General features: G+C 36.1%; 2 protein-coding genes and 1 long non-coding RNA gene across 4 annotated transcripts in view; 1 reads left to right on the forward strand and 2 right to left on the reverse strand.

The window, feature by feature from the left end:
* The window catches only part of LOC126372337 (apolipoprotein D-like), a 466,981-nt gene that overhangs the window by 421,331 nt on the left and 32,528 nt on the right, over positions 1–13,122 (reverse strand). The window lies entirely within an intron of this gene.
* LOC126372106 (tyrosine-protein kinase Dnt-like) overlaps positions 1–13,122 on the reverse strand; it is a 65,552-nt gene that overhangs the window by 4,539 nt on the left and 47,891 nt on the right. The window contains exons 7-8 of the mRNA XM_050017678.1: positions 11,885–12,012; positions 10,707–10,822 (exon numbers count right to left, since the gene is read on the reverse strand). Coding sequence (XP_049873635.1) covers positions 10,707–10,822; positions 11,885–12,012 — 244 coding nt within the window. The remainder of the gene's footprint in view (positions 1–10,706; positions 10,823–11,884; positions 12,013–13,122) is intronic.
* LOC126372773 (uncharacterized) overlaps positions 9,144–13,122 on the forward strand; it is a 147,675-nt gene continuing 143,696 nt past the window's right edge. Inside the window, exon 1 of the long non-coding RNA XR_007567217.1 lies at positions 9,144–9,175. This is a non-coding gene — a long non-coding RNA (uncharacterized LOC126372773). The remainder of the gene's footprint in view (positions 9,176–13,122) is intronic.

Consider the following 13,122-nt stretch of genomic DNA (forward strand, 5'->3'; position numbering starts at 1 on the left):
GTAACGACTTTTACATATCTGCTTTCATTATGTGAAAATTGCCTAAAAAGTGATCGATTGATTATGTCAGTTCACCAAAGATTCTTTAAAGTAAGTTTTTGTAATATCTTACATGGGTAAAAAGACGTAAGAGACAAATCATTATTCTTAATACACATACATACATAAACTCACGCCGTAATCCCTAATGGGGTGGGCAGAGCCACAAGTAATCAAAGACAACTTGCAGCCACTGTTGATACGAAGTCCTAAGATGGATATGATGAACCTTATGGTGATAAGGGATCAGCCTATCGCTCATAACATTAGCATTAACATTAACATTTTTTTATTCTTAATACCTCCTTAAATTACTTATTACTTCAATTGATTTATAAAAATAGCTATTAAAATACTGAAGTGCCAGAAATAAAGTTACATAAAATATAAGTAATAGCGTACAAACCGTTATCTGTATGTAAAAGTTTCTTATTAACACTTTCAAGGACAGAACGTATACGGACGTTCCGATTCCAAGGTGTCATACTACCTATTATGAACCACCAATGACCCATGGTCTCTGTCTGTGAAAGGGTTAAACGGTTTTATTTAGCTAAACCCGTACGGTATTTATTTGTATCAAAATTAGAAATTGCAATTTAAGTACCTTCCTGTTGTCAGATTGATCTGAAATTTGGTACACACCTTTAATTCCGATGTCAATACAATATAATAAAATCAATAACATTATAAATCTAAGATGGCCGCCGGTACAAAATGGGGATTACATATTTTTCCACAACCCCCTCAATATGGGTATCAAATGAAAGAGCTACACAAGTAGAATACTGTGATTATGTCAAAATTTAAAATCCAAGATGGCCACCGTTCCAAAATAGCGGACTAGGTACATAATATTTTTCCACAACCCCCTCAATATGGGTATCAAATGATAGGACTACACTAGTAGAATACTGTCATTATGTCAAAATTTCAAATCCAAGATGGACGATATTACAAAATGGCTGAAAGAAGGATGTTGCCCTTAATTTTGTCATTGGCATCCACCGTCCATAAAATGCAGGGCAGCACAGACGACCATGCAGTAGTATATTTGGGCTCAAAATTGTTTGAATTAGGACAAGCATACGTGGCCCTAAGTCGAGTCAAGTCTCTGGAAGGGTCAAGTCTTTTTAATTCCTCAATAATTTCTAATTCCTCAATAATTCCTCTTATTGTTTTTCAAAGTATTTACCACGAAGTTTAATACACTTTTCCATTCGCTCGAACCAGGTATTATAACATTTATTCCACTCTAAAGTAGAGGTGTTCATAATGGTTGACTTGAAAGCGTTGGCCGCTTCTTCACCGCACTGGAACCTTTGACCGCGAAGAGTTTTTCTTTTTAATTTTAGAAAATGTAAAGAAATCATTGGAGCTTAGGTCAGGACTGTATGGAGGATGGTCAAGGATTTCTACGTTTTCCTGCTTCAAATAATCGTTTGACGAGCGGTGTGTGAGCTTGCGTTGTCATGGTGCAGCATCCTGCACCCCTGCGCATCATCATGCGTCGCTTTGGGTTAGATTTTCGAAGTTCGGCGATGACTTGTGGTAAACAAATTGTGGTATACCAATCTGCATTAACCGTCCTACGATCTTCAAGTGCAATTGTCGCAACATGACCGATTTTCTCCACGAAGGTAGCCACCATCTTCTTTGAAGTGCTTCGAGAGCGAACAACTTTAGTCGGCTTTGACTCGTTTTGAAGACCCAAACTGTGGATTGTTGTTTGGAATCAGGATTCGTCACCACTGATGATGTCGTACACGTGATTTGACTCTCCTCGGTTGAACCTCGGAAGAGTTTTCTTACACCATCTTACGCGGGCCGCCTTATGATCGTCAGAAAATGCGGGATGCAACGGCAAACTAGTTTTCTCACACCAAGTGCCTCATTTAATATCATTTGAATGGTTGTCCCTGAAATGCCTAATAACGCCTCTATCTCTCGGTATGTCACATGACGATTTTTGAGGATTAGTTGTCTCACAGCAACGATATCATCTTCAGTGAAGGCGGATGTCCACGCTCGAATTCTAAATACCAGCGTTCGATGGTCCGCAGACATGGCACTTCATCGTGGCATAGAGATTTTAACTCTTTGAAACACTGAAGTCGCGGTAGGCCTCTTCGAAAGTTATAGAAAATTTTCCTTTGTAAGATTCATTTTCGGAGGTGACCTGACAGATTCAAACCAACGCTGTGACTAAACAATTGCATTAATCCTAATGCTTTCAACTGTTTTGATATTCGAAATTCCAACAAATTTGAATTTTTAGTTCTCAATTCAAAATTGGCCCTAAATATGCAAACGACAGAACTTAAAAAGTATAACAAAGTCGCTTTTTCTGTCCCTATATCCTTATGTACGCTTAAATCTTTAACATTACGCAATGGATTTTGATGCAGTTTTCTTAAATATATAGAGTGATTCAAGAGGAAAGTTTATATATATAATAACATCCAATAAATAGTGGAGAAATACTGTTATATTTTAAAATTTTAATGTGATGTCGTAAATAATTTCCTTTTTCCTCAGCATTGCACCCGAGCGAAGCCGGGCGGGTCGCTAATAAATTATAAAATCAATTCTAAAATAGTTTTACTTTTAGATCTATTGTTAAAAAATAACTTCCTGGGAAACTTACTGCTAGCCCACAAACTTGCTTAATAACAGCATAAAAATGCGAAGTCAAATTTACGTACACGCCTTATTTATTCTAAATACTGTAAGTCAAAATTACTTATTCGCCATTCACTGCATAAACATGCTAAGACATTTTTTCTTATACGCCTTACTTATTTTAAAGGCTGTAAATAAAAATGACTTATACATAATTTAATTTTTATTTTCAGTAGTCCAAAATTACTAATAAAATGATACTTTTCAAACTATAGAATGCCAAATTTACTTAAAGTTAATATGTAGTTATTATATAGGAACACAATATTACTTATACACCAGTCACGAAAAAAACACCAAAATCTTGTCGTTTAAGAAACTGAAACTGAAAAAAATCAACTTTTTTTAAATTTACGTAAGCGCCAAAAAAGTGCTCGTATCGCAATGCTACCTAGACAGATCGACGCAGAATGAAACGCTGATTCCGAATATATAAAAAACCCAAAATACCTATTTTGGCGCTTACGTAATTTTGCCTTTCCAGTGACGATATTATCTATTCCGTAATGTCCAAAGATTGGGGCCTGGTGATCTGTAACACAGGCCTACGCCTATCACAGACACCAGACTCTCGCCTGCTTTATTAGTCTGTACCCGTATACATTGGATATTGTATTTAAGTTTTAAGCTAGTGAGAGAAATAAACATTTTTTTTATTTTTTATTATAAGCACCAAACCTTGCCAAGCAAGCTTTTAAACAAAGTAGGAGTAAGGGTGGTTTTATAGAATGACTGTTATTTATTGTCTGTGCAATAATTGTTTTGTCTTTTGTATCATAAGCTTTGTCAAAGTATATAATGTAACAGAGACGCAACCGTTTATACGTTATTACTGATAGAAAGATTGTGTCAGTAAAGTTTACAAACATTAAAACGAATCTTCCACGTGTTCACTAAGCTCTTTACAAAACAGAAGCTTAGATATAATATAGTTTTCTTGTGCGCTAGGAATACCTAATGCATCGAAATTGCTAACGGACCCATACTCATCATGGCCTCAATTTATGTGCAATAATTTCAGATGCTTATTAATAACATAAAAACAACTTTCATAGGTAGGTATACAACAGACAAATACGTAGTTCGGAAGTCGGATTATTATGCAACATATCAGTACGTAGGTACGGTCACGAGCATTAATATGTATACACTTTGTTACCATGTCACATTAACTTTTTTGACAAATTGAACTGTAAGTCTCACTAAATGTCAAATATGTTAGTGCGACAGAGTCCTAAAGTGTGTACATTATATTGCTCATAACTGTACAGAATATAACGAGTATCATCTCAAACATTATAACCAAAAGGCAATGATAACAAGTAACACATTCTCAAGCGAGGACGAGGGTGCAATGTCTGCAAACAAACTTGCTATTTGAATATTCCTCCAAGACTTGTAAATGAGAATCTGACGAAGTTGTGACTCGTTGTTTGCAGAGGGGGGAGGTGGCGTTTCAATGAAGTGTCAGTACGATTCAGTGGGTTTCATTCAATTTTATCTGACTCACAAGTTCGTTCAACCTTAAGTGTAGTTACTTTGCTGGCAAATGTTTGAGTGCTAATGAAAATTTGCTCTTTCAACGCTGGTAAAGAAACTCATTATTGCTTGGTAAACACATGCTGCGTAGTATCTGGATGTACTCAAGTTAGGTGATTATTTATATTAACAACTTAATTCATTATTTAGATATTATTACATCCACATTTATTAGTGACACTTATAAATATGTTAGTAATGAAGCAATGAAGAATTGAAGAGATTGCACATTGTGGTGTACGGCTACAGACAACAGAGTGAATAACACTCTCACGTTACTTATACAGGATGTATTAGACTTCTTCTTCTAGCGTGTGGATTGTGAGGTGGATTACTAACCTCGTCAATCCTGGTGTCAGGGTTGAGCCGCCAAAGGCCCCTGACGTGGCTCATGTAACGATTACGTACTTACATCAGTAAGGAGTAACCGGGGCCAACGGCTTAACGTGCCTTCCGAAGCACGGATCGTCTTATTTTCGAACAATCAGGTGATTAACCTGTAATGTCCTAACCAAACTAGGGATAACTAAGTGATTTTTGTGATATGTCCCCATCGGGATTCGAAGCCGGGACCACCGGATCGTGAGCCCAACGCTCAACCACTGGACCACGGAGGCCGTTATGTATTAGACAATAGTGTCATACCAAAATCTGAAGATAAAGCACCCCTATTGGTACCGAATCACCCCCATGTGTGTTCAGAAATTATTTACGATTTAGAAAACATGTCCTCATGGCACTGTTTTTTCGAACACCCTACAGTAAGTATATCTTTATCCAAATTCGATGCCTGTATTCGTATCACCGACGTGTACGATGATCGATACTAAAAGCACGGTCATATTATAACATAACATGTTTGCCACAGCTTGGCTTACATTATTGAAGTTTTTGTAAGGATCCCTATTTTCGCTAGTAATAAATGTAGCTTATGTCACTCAGAAATTATGTAACATTATAACGGTGAAAGAATTTCTGTTTATTCAATACAAACAAAAATACCAATCAGGGGGGTTAAAATGGCCAATTCGAAGCAATTCATCTAAGAAAGCAATACGAGTATTGCTATTTAACAGTTGTTTGCTTTACGCACTTATTTTTATGTGCGCAAATATCAAATTGCAATATTGCTTTCTTGGATGAATTGCTCCGATGTGGCCATTTTAGCCCCCCTGTCCTCTATACAATATATACAATATCAGTTTCTATGAAACAAAGAAACGATTCAAGGCTACGACACGCATCAAAATTTGCGTCACAATTGCACAAAATGCGCGTATCACCTTCAAGTATTAAACCTTTACTCCAAACATGCTAAGCATTAGTCAACGCTTCCCCTTTAAAGACACCATTCATATTTCCGAAAGACTCCAGCCGGGCGATAAATTTACGGACAAAAGGGGGTTGCAAATTAAAAACTGCTCTGTGCCAAGACTAATATACCGCAGATACTGAAAGTACTGGATAAGACATGTTGTTGACATCGTTTTTTACATTCGTTTTTCATGTGTTGCAAAAGACATATTGTGTTGTCCGACGATTATTATTGTAGATTTTGCCTTCAAGACAATCGCATTCGCTACTTAGCCGGCGAATAATACAGCATTATGAATATGGCCGTGCTGATGATCGTTTAGCCTAATTTAAAGTACTTGCAGATTACCATAACAAATACTTACTTACACGCATGGGAAATATACAAATAAAAAAGAAAACAGAATTGGATAAAGTACAATACATAGATAATAAATTCAGTTTAACAATGGTTTGCCTCAACTGACGTTATAAAAGATGTAATTGCTGAACACTGCGCCCTGAGATACAGGTCTCCTAGTTCAGGTAGCAGGGTTATACTTCTGTAGCATTTGTGTGTCCTAGCTATACTATCCAATGTTGTGTCGATCTTTTTCTATGACAATAAACATTTTTTATAGCCATTTCAATAATAGATAGTACCCACAAATTATCCAAAATTTAATCTCGCGTTTGGTATACTACCAAAAGCGTTTTACGTTGGTTGTATTTTTTATCAATCGAATGCTTCCTTCACACGTTTAGCCTAAAAATCTTAGACCCATCCAGTATTTTATATCCCAAAACTAAAGCTGAGCGCAAGGAGATCGCTAATTGCGTTACGTTTGTATCACCTGCAGGGGACTCCCCTTCTGAAAGTAACTCTCAAATTGTATCTTAATGAGGTAAAGAATGAGTTCTATGCATTCATTTGCAAGGCAACGCGAAATTCTTTTAACTGGTGCGTAATTTTCCTTTTCTTTAGAAGGTGACTTAATTGATCATGAAAAGAAAAAAATGGTAGGCTTTCCGCGCTAATTATTAGAAGTATTATTTGCGTGTTGTGTAGCTGGGTATGGGCTAGACAGCTGATGCTCATTTTGGTATTAATAAGCTTTTACTTGTGTAAGATATACATTAACTTGCACAATCTTCTTCTTATTCTTCGTGGGGTTAAATGTTCCCATTTTCATTTAGCATAACAGTGGCCCCGATTCCTGCAGACACCGCCTAATTTTATTTTAAGTTATATCCGTCATTTTCATATCCGTCGAAAAGGAAAGGGACGGATGATTCACAGCTCTTAATTTTAGGAAGAATGAGTAAATGAATGAATAACCCGGGCGAATCAAAAGGTACCTCGCTGGTATGCAATCCGTTTGACGTGCTGTCTACTTAACTGTGACGGGTTATTGGCGGATGTAAAATTTTTAGACGGTTGGTTTAGATTTGTGCTTAAAATTGACGTGTGTTCCATTAATTTTATGCTTGTCGATTACCCGTCCCTTTCCTTTTCGGCGGATAAGAAAATGACAGATATAACTTAAAATAAAATTAGATGGTATTTACAGGAATTAGCACCAGTATCTGCATTATTATAAATCCGCATAATTTGAATTTCTATAAATAAATACCGCATAATGTTAATTCATATTATTAATAAAATGATTAGGTAACTGAATATTAGTTTACATACATTTATGATAAAATGTAGTACATTATTTTTATTCATGGTTGAATATGGGTTTTGTTATAAGCATACTAACCATTTTGTTTTACGAAATAATATTATACAAATATAAATTATAAAGACTTTTTGTCATGTAGATTATAAATTATGTTTTTTTTTAAATTATTAGGCTAAATTATTATTATGCGCATTAACGTTATGCCAAGTCTGTTAACACAGATTTATGGTAAACTGCCATTTAAGGAACTCCCATCTATGCATATCCCTGTATATAATCAGTTATTTCCTACAGGTCAACCACAAATATGGGAACAGTTTCGACCTCAAACCGAGTCTATTCTACTTCAAGCCACACATGCATACACTCACGCCTATTTCCTACCGGGGTAAGCAGAGACTATGAAATTACATTTGCTTCGATTCTGACACACTTCTCTTGCATTCTCCACATTCATCAGTCGTTTCATACACGCACGCGGGCTCAGAGTAAATCGTACTTAACCTTTTCTAAGGAAATGTCCAATTTGGTCAATGTACGTCCTTCCTTATACTGCTTATATATACTGCTATATACTGCTTTCGTAATCCTATTATCCTTTAAGCCACAAAGCCGTTAAAATTTATATGGAACATCGGCATACCTACATGGGATTGCTCACCCAAAGATCAAGGGAACCACGTAATGTGGCTGAATTTATCTGCGGTAGTGGCTGTATGTGGAGTCCGAGTTAAAAGCTTTAGACTAAAAGCATAGAATAAAAAAGAAATACTAATAATAATGGTAACTCTTCGCTGCCCACCAGCGGCTGAGCTAGGTTTACCTCACCCCCCTCGATCTTAATTTAGTCTTCAATCATATTATGAGTGTCAGACGTCATACACGCGGATGCACGTGTACGATAATGTCAATGTGTAGTGAGTGTATGTGTTAAACGAGGTGTTTTATATGAAGTGTCTGGGGTGTGCTAAAAGGAGAATGCTCAAAAACTAAAACTAAATGTTAATCAATCAACCTGAAAATAGTGCTAATTGATAATTTTGTCATAATGGAGCTGATGATTGACAGCTGTTAATTTGAAAAAGAATGAGTGATTGTATGAATAACCCGGGCGAATCAAATAGGTATCTCGTTGGTATGCAACCCGTTTGACGTGTGCTGTCTACTTAATTCCGTCGGGTTATTGGCCAATATAAAGTATTGAGAGGGTTTTTTTTTTAATTTTTGCGTAAATTTGACGTGTGTTTCATAAACTTTATCACTTTCCTTTTCGTCGGGTAATAAAATGAAAGGTATAACTTGAAACTAGATGGTGTGTACTAGATTCATCACTAATGTGTTATTCAATCAGAAACATTGATTCAATGCATAGAGTTGAAACTCATTATAACTCGTTTATTGGCTGTAGAATTGCCGTGGTCTACGATAATTTGGGTATAGCGTTAAGAAATACATTTCAAGTATATTTTTTTTACATTTTGTTACATTATTTCAATCAGTGTTTTTCACTGATTTAATAACTCATTTAAACACATTGATTAGTATAGTTGACGCCGTGATCCGCTACAATTGATTTTGGGGTTTTCGTCCATACATTTTGAGCATTGTTCTTTTAAGATCCCATTTTAAACACACCCACATAAAGTACTCACAGGGTAGGTGGAACCACAAGTATCAGAAGCAATTTGCAGCGATTTTTGATACGAAATCCTAACATAGATATGATCAACTGCATGGTGAGAGGGACAGATGATTAACCTCAATCATTTATTAAAAACTTAAGAGCCAAGCTCTTGCTGCTCTTTCCAGACTTGTCGATCGTTTGCAAGTTCAGGTGCTTGTGATCAGCCTATCATGTTAGAAAATATATAATCTTATAATAAGTAAGTAATAAGTAATTCAAATTCAAATTCAAAAATATCTTTATTCAGTAGGTAACATAGTTACACTTTGAATCGTCAATTTTACATAACGAACGTCTCATCCGCCTAAAACTACTGCAGCTTCTCACAACCTGTATAGCCGGGGAAAAGAAGCTGCAAGAAAAACCGGGTCCTAACTACAGTTTACTAAAGTATGTGTGCTATTGGCGGCTTAATAGTATACCAGGGTTGACCAGGTTGGTTATCTACCTCACAACCCACACGATAGAAAAAGATCGAAAGCCTAGCTGTTACTTATCCTCTGTAGATTTGTTGAACGTAAACCGCTTCAGCCTTTGCCCAAAACAACAGTCATTTTCCACAGAGTAGTAAACTAAATCTACTCAGACAACTAATTTATTGAAGGTATTTATTTATGTACACAGCATGCGCGGTGCCAAATGTTTTTAAGGCCGTGATCCGGAACAGCGTAGGGTTTAGTTAAACGCGTCTCTGGAATATTTATCGTTTTTGCCGGGAACGATACTAATTCGCCGCAAAATACTGCACTACGCCGATTTATTTTATTAAACCAACCGTGGGAAAACTGTGCCAGAGTTTGGTATAACGACTCGTAGGTGAGTTGGCTAACGCGGTTTCAAACTGCATGTGTTTTGAATTTATAACTAGAATTATAATGATATTTGATGTTGGTGGGAGCTTATGTAGGTCGTTGAGTATATTATGTGTGTTTCAGGTGTGCAATATTCTATACGGCACAGTGTTAGTTGAATTTGTACTATTTATTTAGATGTGTGTTTGTGTCCAGTGTGTCTTTCCAATTCCATTCAGGTCTGTTTCTGTTAGATCGTCGTATGTTATATGGGTAGTATATTAGTTACTCCACGGTAATAGGGTGTTATGATGAATATACTATGAAAGTTAAATTACTAGGGTTAGTGCCAGAGAAACATTATTTTATTTTCTTAAGACAAGGCTTTACTTAAACTTTAGAGACCAAACTATCTTTGAGGATCTGTAAAGGTTCCGAAGAAATGTAACGTAAGTTGTATAATATATGTATATACTGGGCGTTTAAAATGCCACATTTAAACAATTTATAAAAAAGCATTATTACTATTTGACATTTATTGACATTGGACATTTACTTTTTTATGGGCAAATGTCAAATTGCAATTTCTTTTTTACATGAATTGCAATATTGTAAGCTCCACGATCATAAATCTAAAACAAAATCTACCCTATGGCACCCGGGTGTAAAATTGGAGCACCGGTATTAGCGAGCGAAATCAAAGATGACCAACTCAGTATTAACGTATAATAAAAAAAAAAACACAAAATTATAATAATGTAAAAATTCTTACTTTATATCCCTGTTGCTGGGCCATATAATCAACAATACCTAGGCAACAGGGGTTGCCTGATCTGACGCCAACAACCGGTTTAAAAATCTACCGTAAATATCTTAACAGCAGCACATGTCACAGTACCTACCTTCCGTGACTGTTTTGGCCTACCAACACTCCGAGATATTGTACAAACGTACCACACAATTACGATAATGAAAACTAGTTTCTCTTACCTGTGACACATGAGTGAGGTTGGATGCAGCGTAGTATGACACCCTAGACTCGGGCTTAGCGTAGACATGCTCGCCGATGTGAGTGGTAGCATACGGTGATGGCGATCGACGGCTCCCTGGTAAAATGATAAAGTTATTATATATGTATATACAGTGAAACTTGGTTAAGTGGGACCTGGATAAGTGAGAAACCTCCATAACTAGAACTCATGCTGAGGTCCCAACACTTTGGCACTGAATTACCTCTGTTAGTGGGACGAAGTAAGCCTCTATATCTGGGATTCGTTCTTTCGATTTATCATCATAGTTACCTCTATAACTGAGACAGCGAGTAAAATTTATATGCATAAACCTCTGTAACTGAGATAACATTGTTTGTTTACTCATTCTTATTCTACCCACAAATTCCACACGTAATTCCAAGTACGTAAGTACAAATTTTGAGCTACAATTACCTTCATTTTTAGTTTCGCTTTACTATCATACAGATGTTTATTTGGAAAATACATAACACGTTATTTTATTTAATGATCGCACCTGTATAACTGAAATAACCTGTATTAATGGAACCCTCTGTAAATGAGACAGATATTTATTTATACCTGTATATCTGAGACACTGGGTAAGTGGAATACCTCTATAAGTGAAACGACATTGCAGGTCCCTTGATGTCTCACTTAACCAGGTTTCACTGTATATTAAAGAACGTCTAGGGCCCTGTGCCGAGGTTTTTCTTGCAGCTTCTTTTCCCCGGCCATACAGGTTGGGAGAAGCTGCAGTAGTTTTAGGCGGCTGAGACGTTCGTTATGTAAAAATTGACGATTCAAAGTGTAACTATATTACCTACTGAATAAAGATATTTATGAATTTGAACTTTGCAGCATACTTTATTGCCCACAACATACAAAACAATAACACACATGTAGTAAAATATCTAACAATATTATATTCCTAAAAGAGATATTTGATAAAACAGTATTTTGATTAAATGTAAATGTATTAGCTCTAAAAATTGTGCCATCCTTTACTTACGAGGAGTGCAAGACAGAGATATAGCTAGTTATTGAATTATCAAACTAAATTAAAATTAATTTGGTATCTACAGGAATTAGCATCGTGGCGGAAGTCAAATGTGAACCGAAATATATAATCTTTTTTTGAAAAAGAAAAAGTCTTACCAAAAGGAAACTTATGTAGACTAGCAATGGTGGCGTAGGATCCTGTCGAGCTGGGCGGTCTACCGAGGGTGTCCAGGCGAAGAAGCACATTCTGATGGCTGCCGTACGCTGCAGTGGTGTACGATGTGCTAGGAAACAAGAAATAGAAATAGAAATAGAAATAGAAATACTCTTTATTTGCTTTTGAAAAGGGTACAAAATAAGAAAATAAGAAATCAAAATTAATATTTAAAAATGTTTATGTATATGTTTATGTTTATAATATATATAAGAGAGGAGGGCGAAGACCACGAAGAGCTTACATGGAACAGATTAAAGAAAAGGTTAACGTCGTGTCTTATAGGGAAGTCAAGGAATTGGCCTATGATAGACTGGAATGGAAAATGCTACACCGACAAGAGCGTGGCCAGATTGTAAAATTGAATGATCATTTCATGCTATGTTCGTCCATTTCATGAAATTGTCATATTTCATGAAATAGAATATCACTCGTTGGCCACATCATGAAGTTATTTGGCCAGATCAATGAATACAAAACGTTTAACGATATGGACAACTAAATGCATGAATACTTCATGATATGGCCAAACGTTGGCAATCATATCGTAAAATTAGTAACACCTTACAAGTCATTTACCGCCCACAAATTCGTCCACGTGAATTTCGATGTTGGTTTTTAGTAGATATACTAATAATATTATCCTTCTATCGAAACCCCACGAGTCTTCTGAGCTTCTGGTAGAAGTTAGATTGGCTTACATAGTCAACAACAGCACGCATATAGTCCATACCATTTTAGAGTCAAATTGCGGTAACAGAGCCCACTATCATAACATCCTTTTTTGTAAGCAGGTACCATAAGCTCGTTTTTGAAATGTATTTATGATAACAAACAGTGAGAATAACTTTCGTAATTATCATATTTTTTAGTAAGACTTTGATATCAATTTGTCAAAAATGTTAAAGCGATAGGGTTCTACAAAATGGAAAAGACGGTACACATAATACATTTATTAGACCGAAATCGATCTAAATTAGATTATGGTGAACATAGTCATTTTCTAATCGGCCGAGAGGGAAACAAATGAAAAACGTATAAGTGATTCGGCTTATTAAACCATCTACCTATCTAAGTACGACGTAGGTAAGTCGACGACGTGTAACCTACCTATACAGGGTGTTAGTGACATAGTAACGAAAACTTTGAGGGATGATTAAGACCATGATTCTGAGTTGAT

The sequence above is a fragment of the Pectinophora gossypiella genome, chromosome 2 (assembly GCF_024362695.1).
Source record: "Pectinophora gossypiella chromosome 2, ilPecGoss1.1, whole genome shotgun sequence".
In the NCBI taxonomy this organism is placed as follows: Eukaryota; Metazoa; Arthropoda; class Insecta; order Lepidoptera; family Gelechiidae; genus Pectinophora; species Pectinophora gossypiella.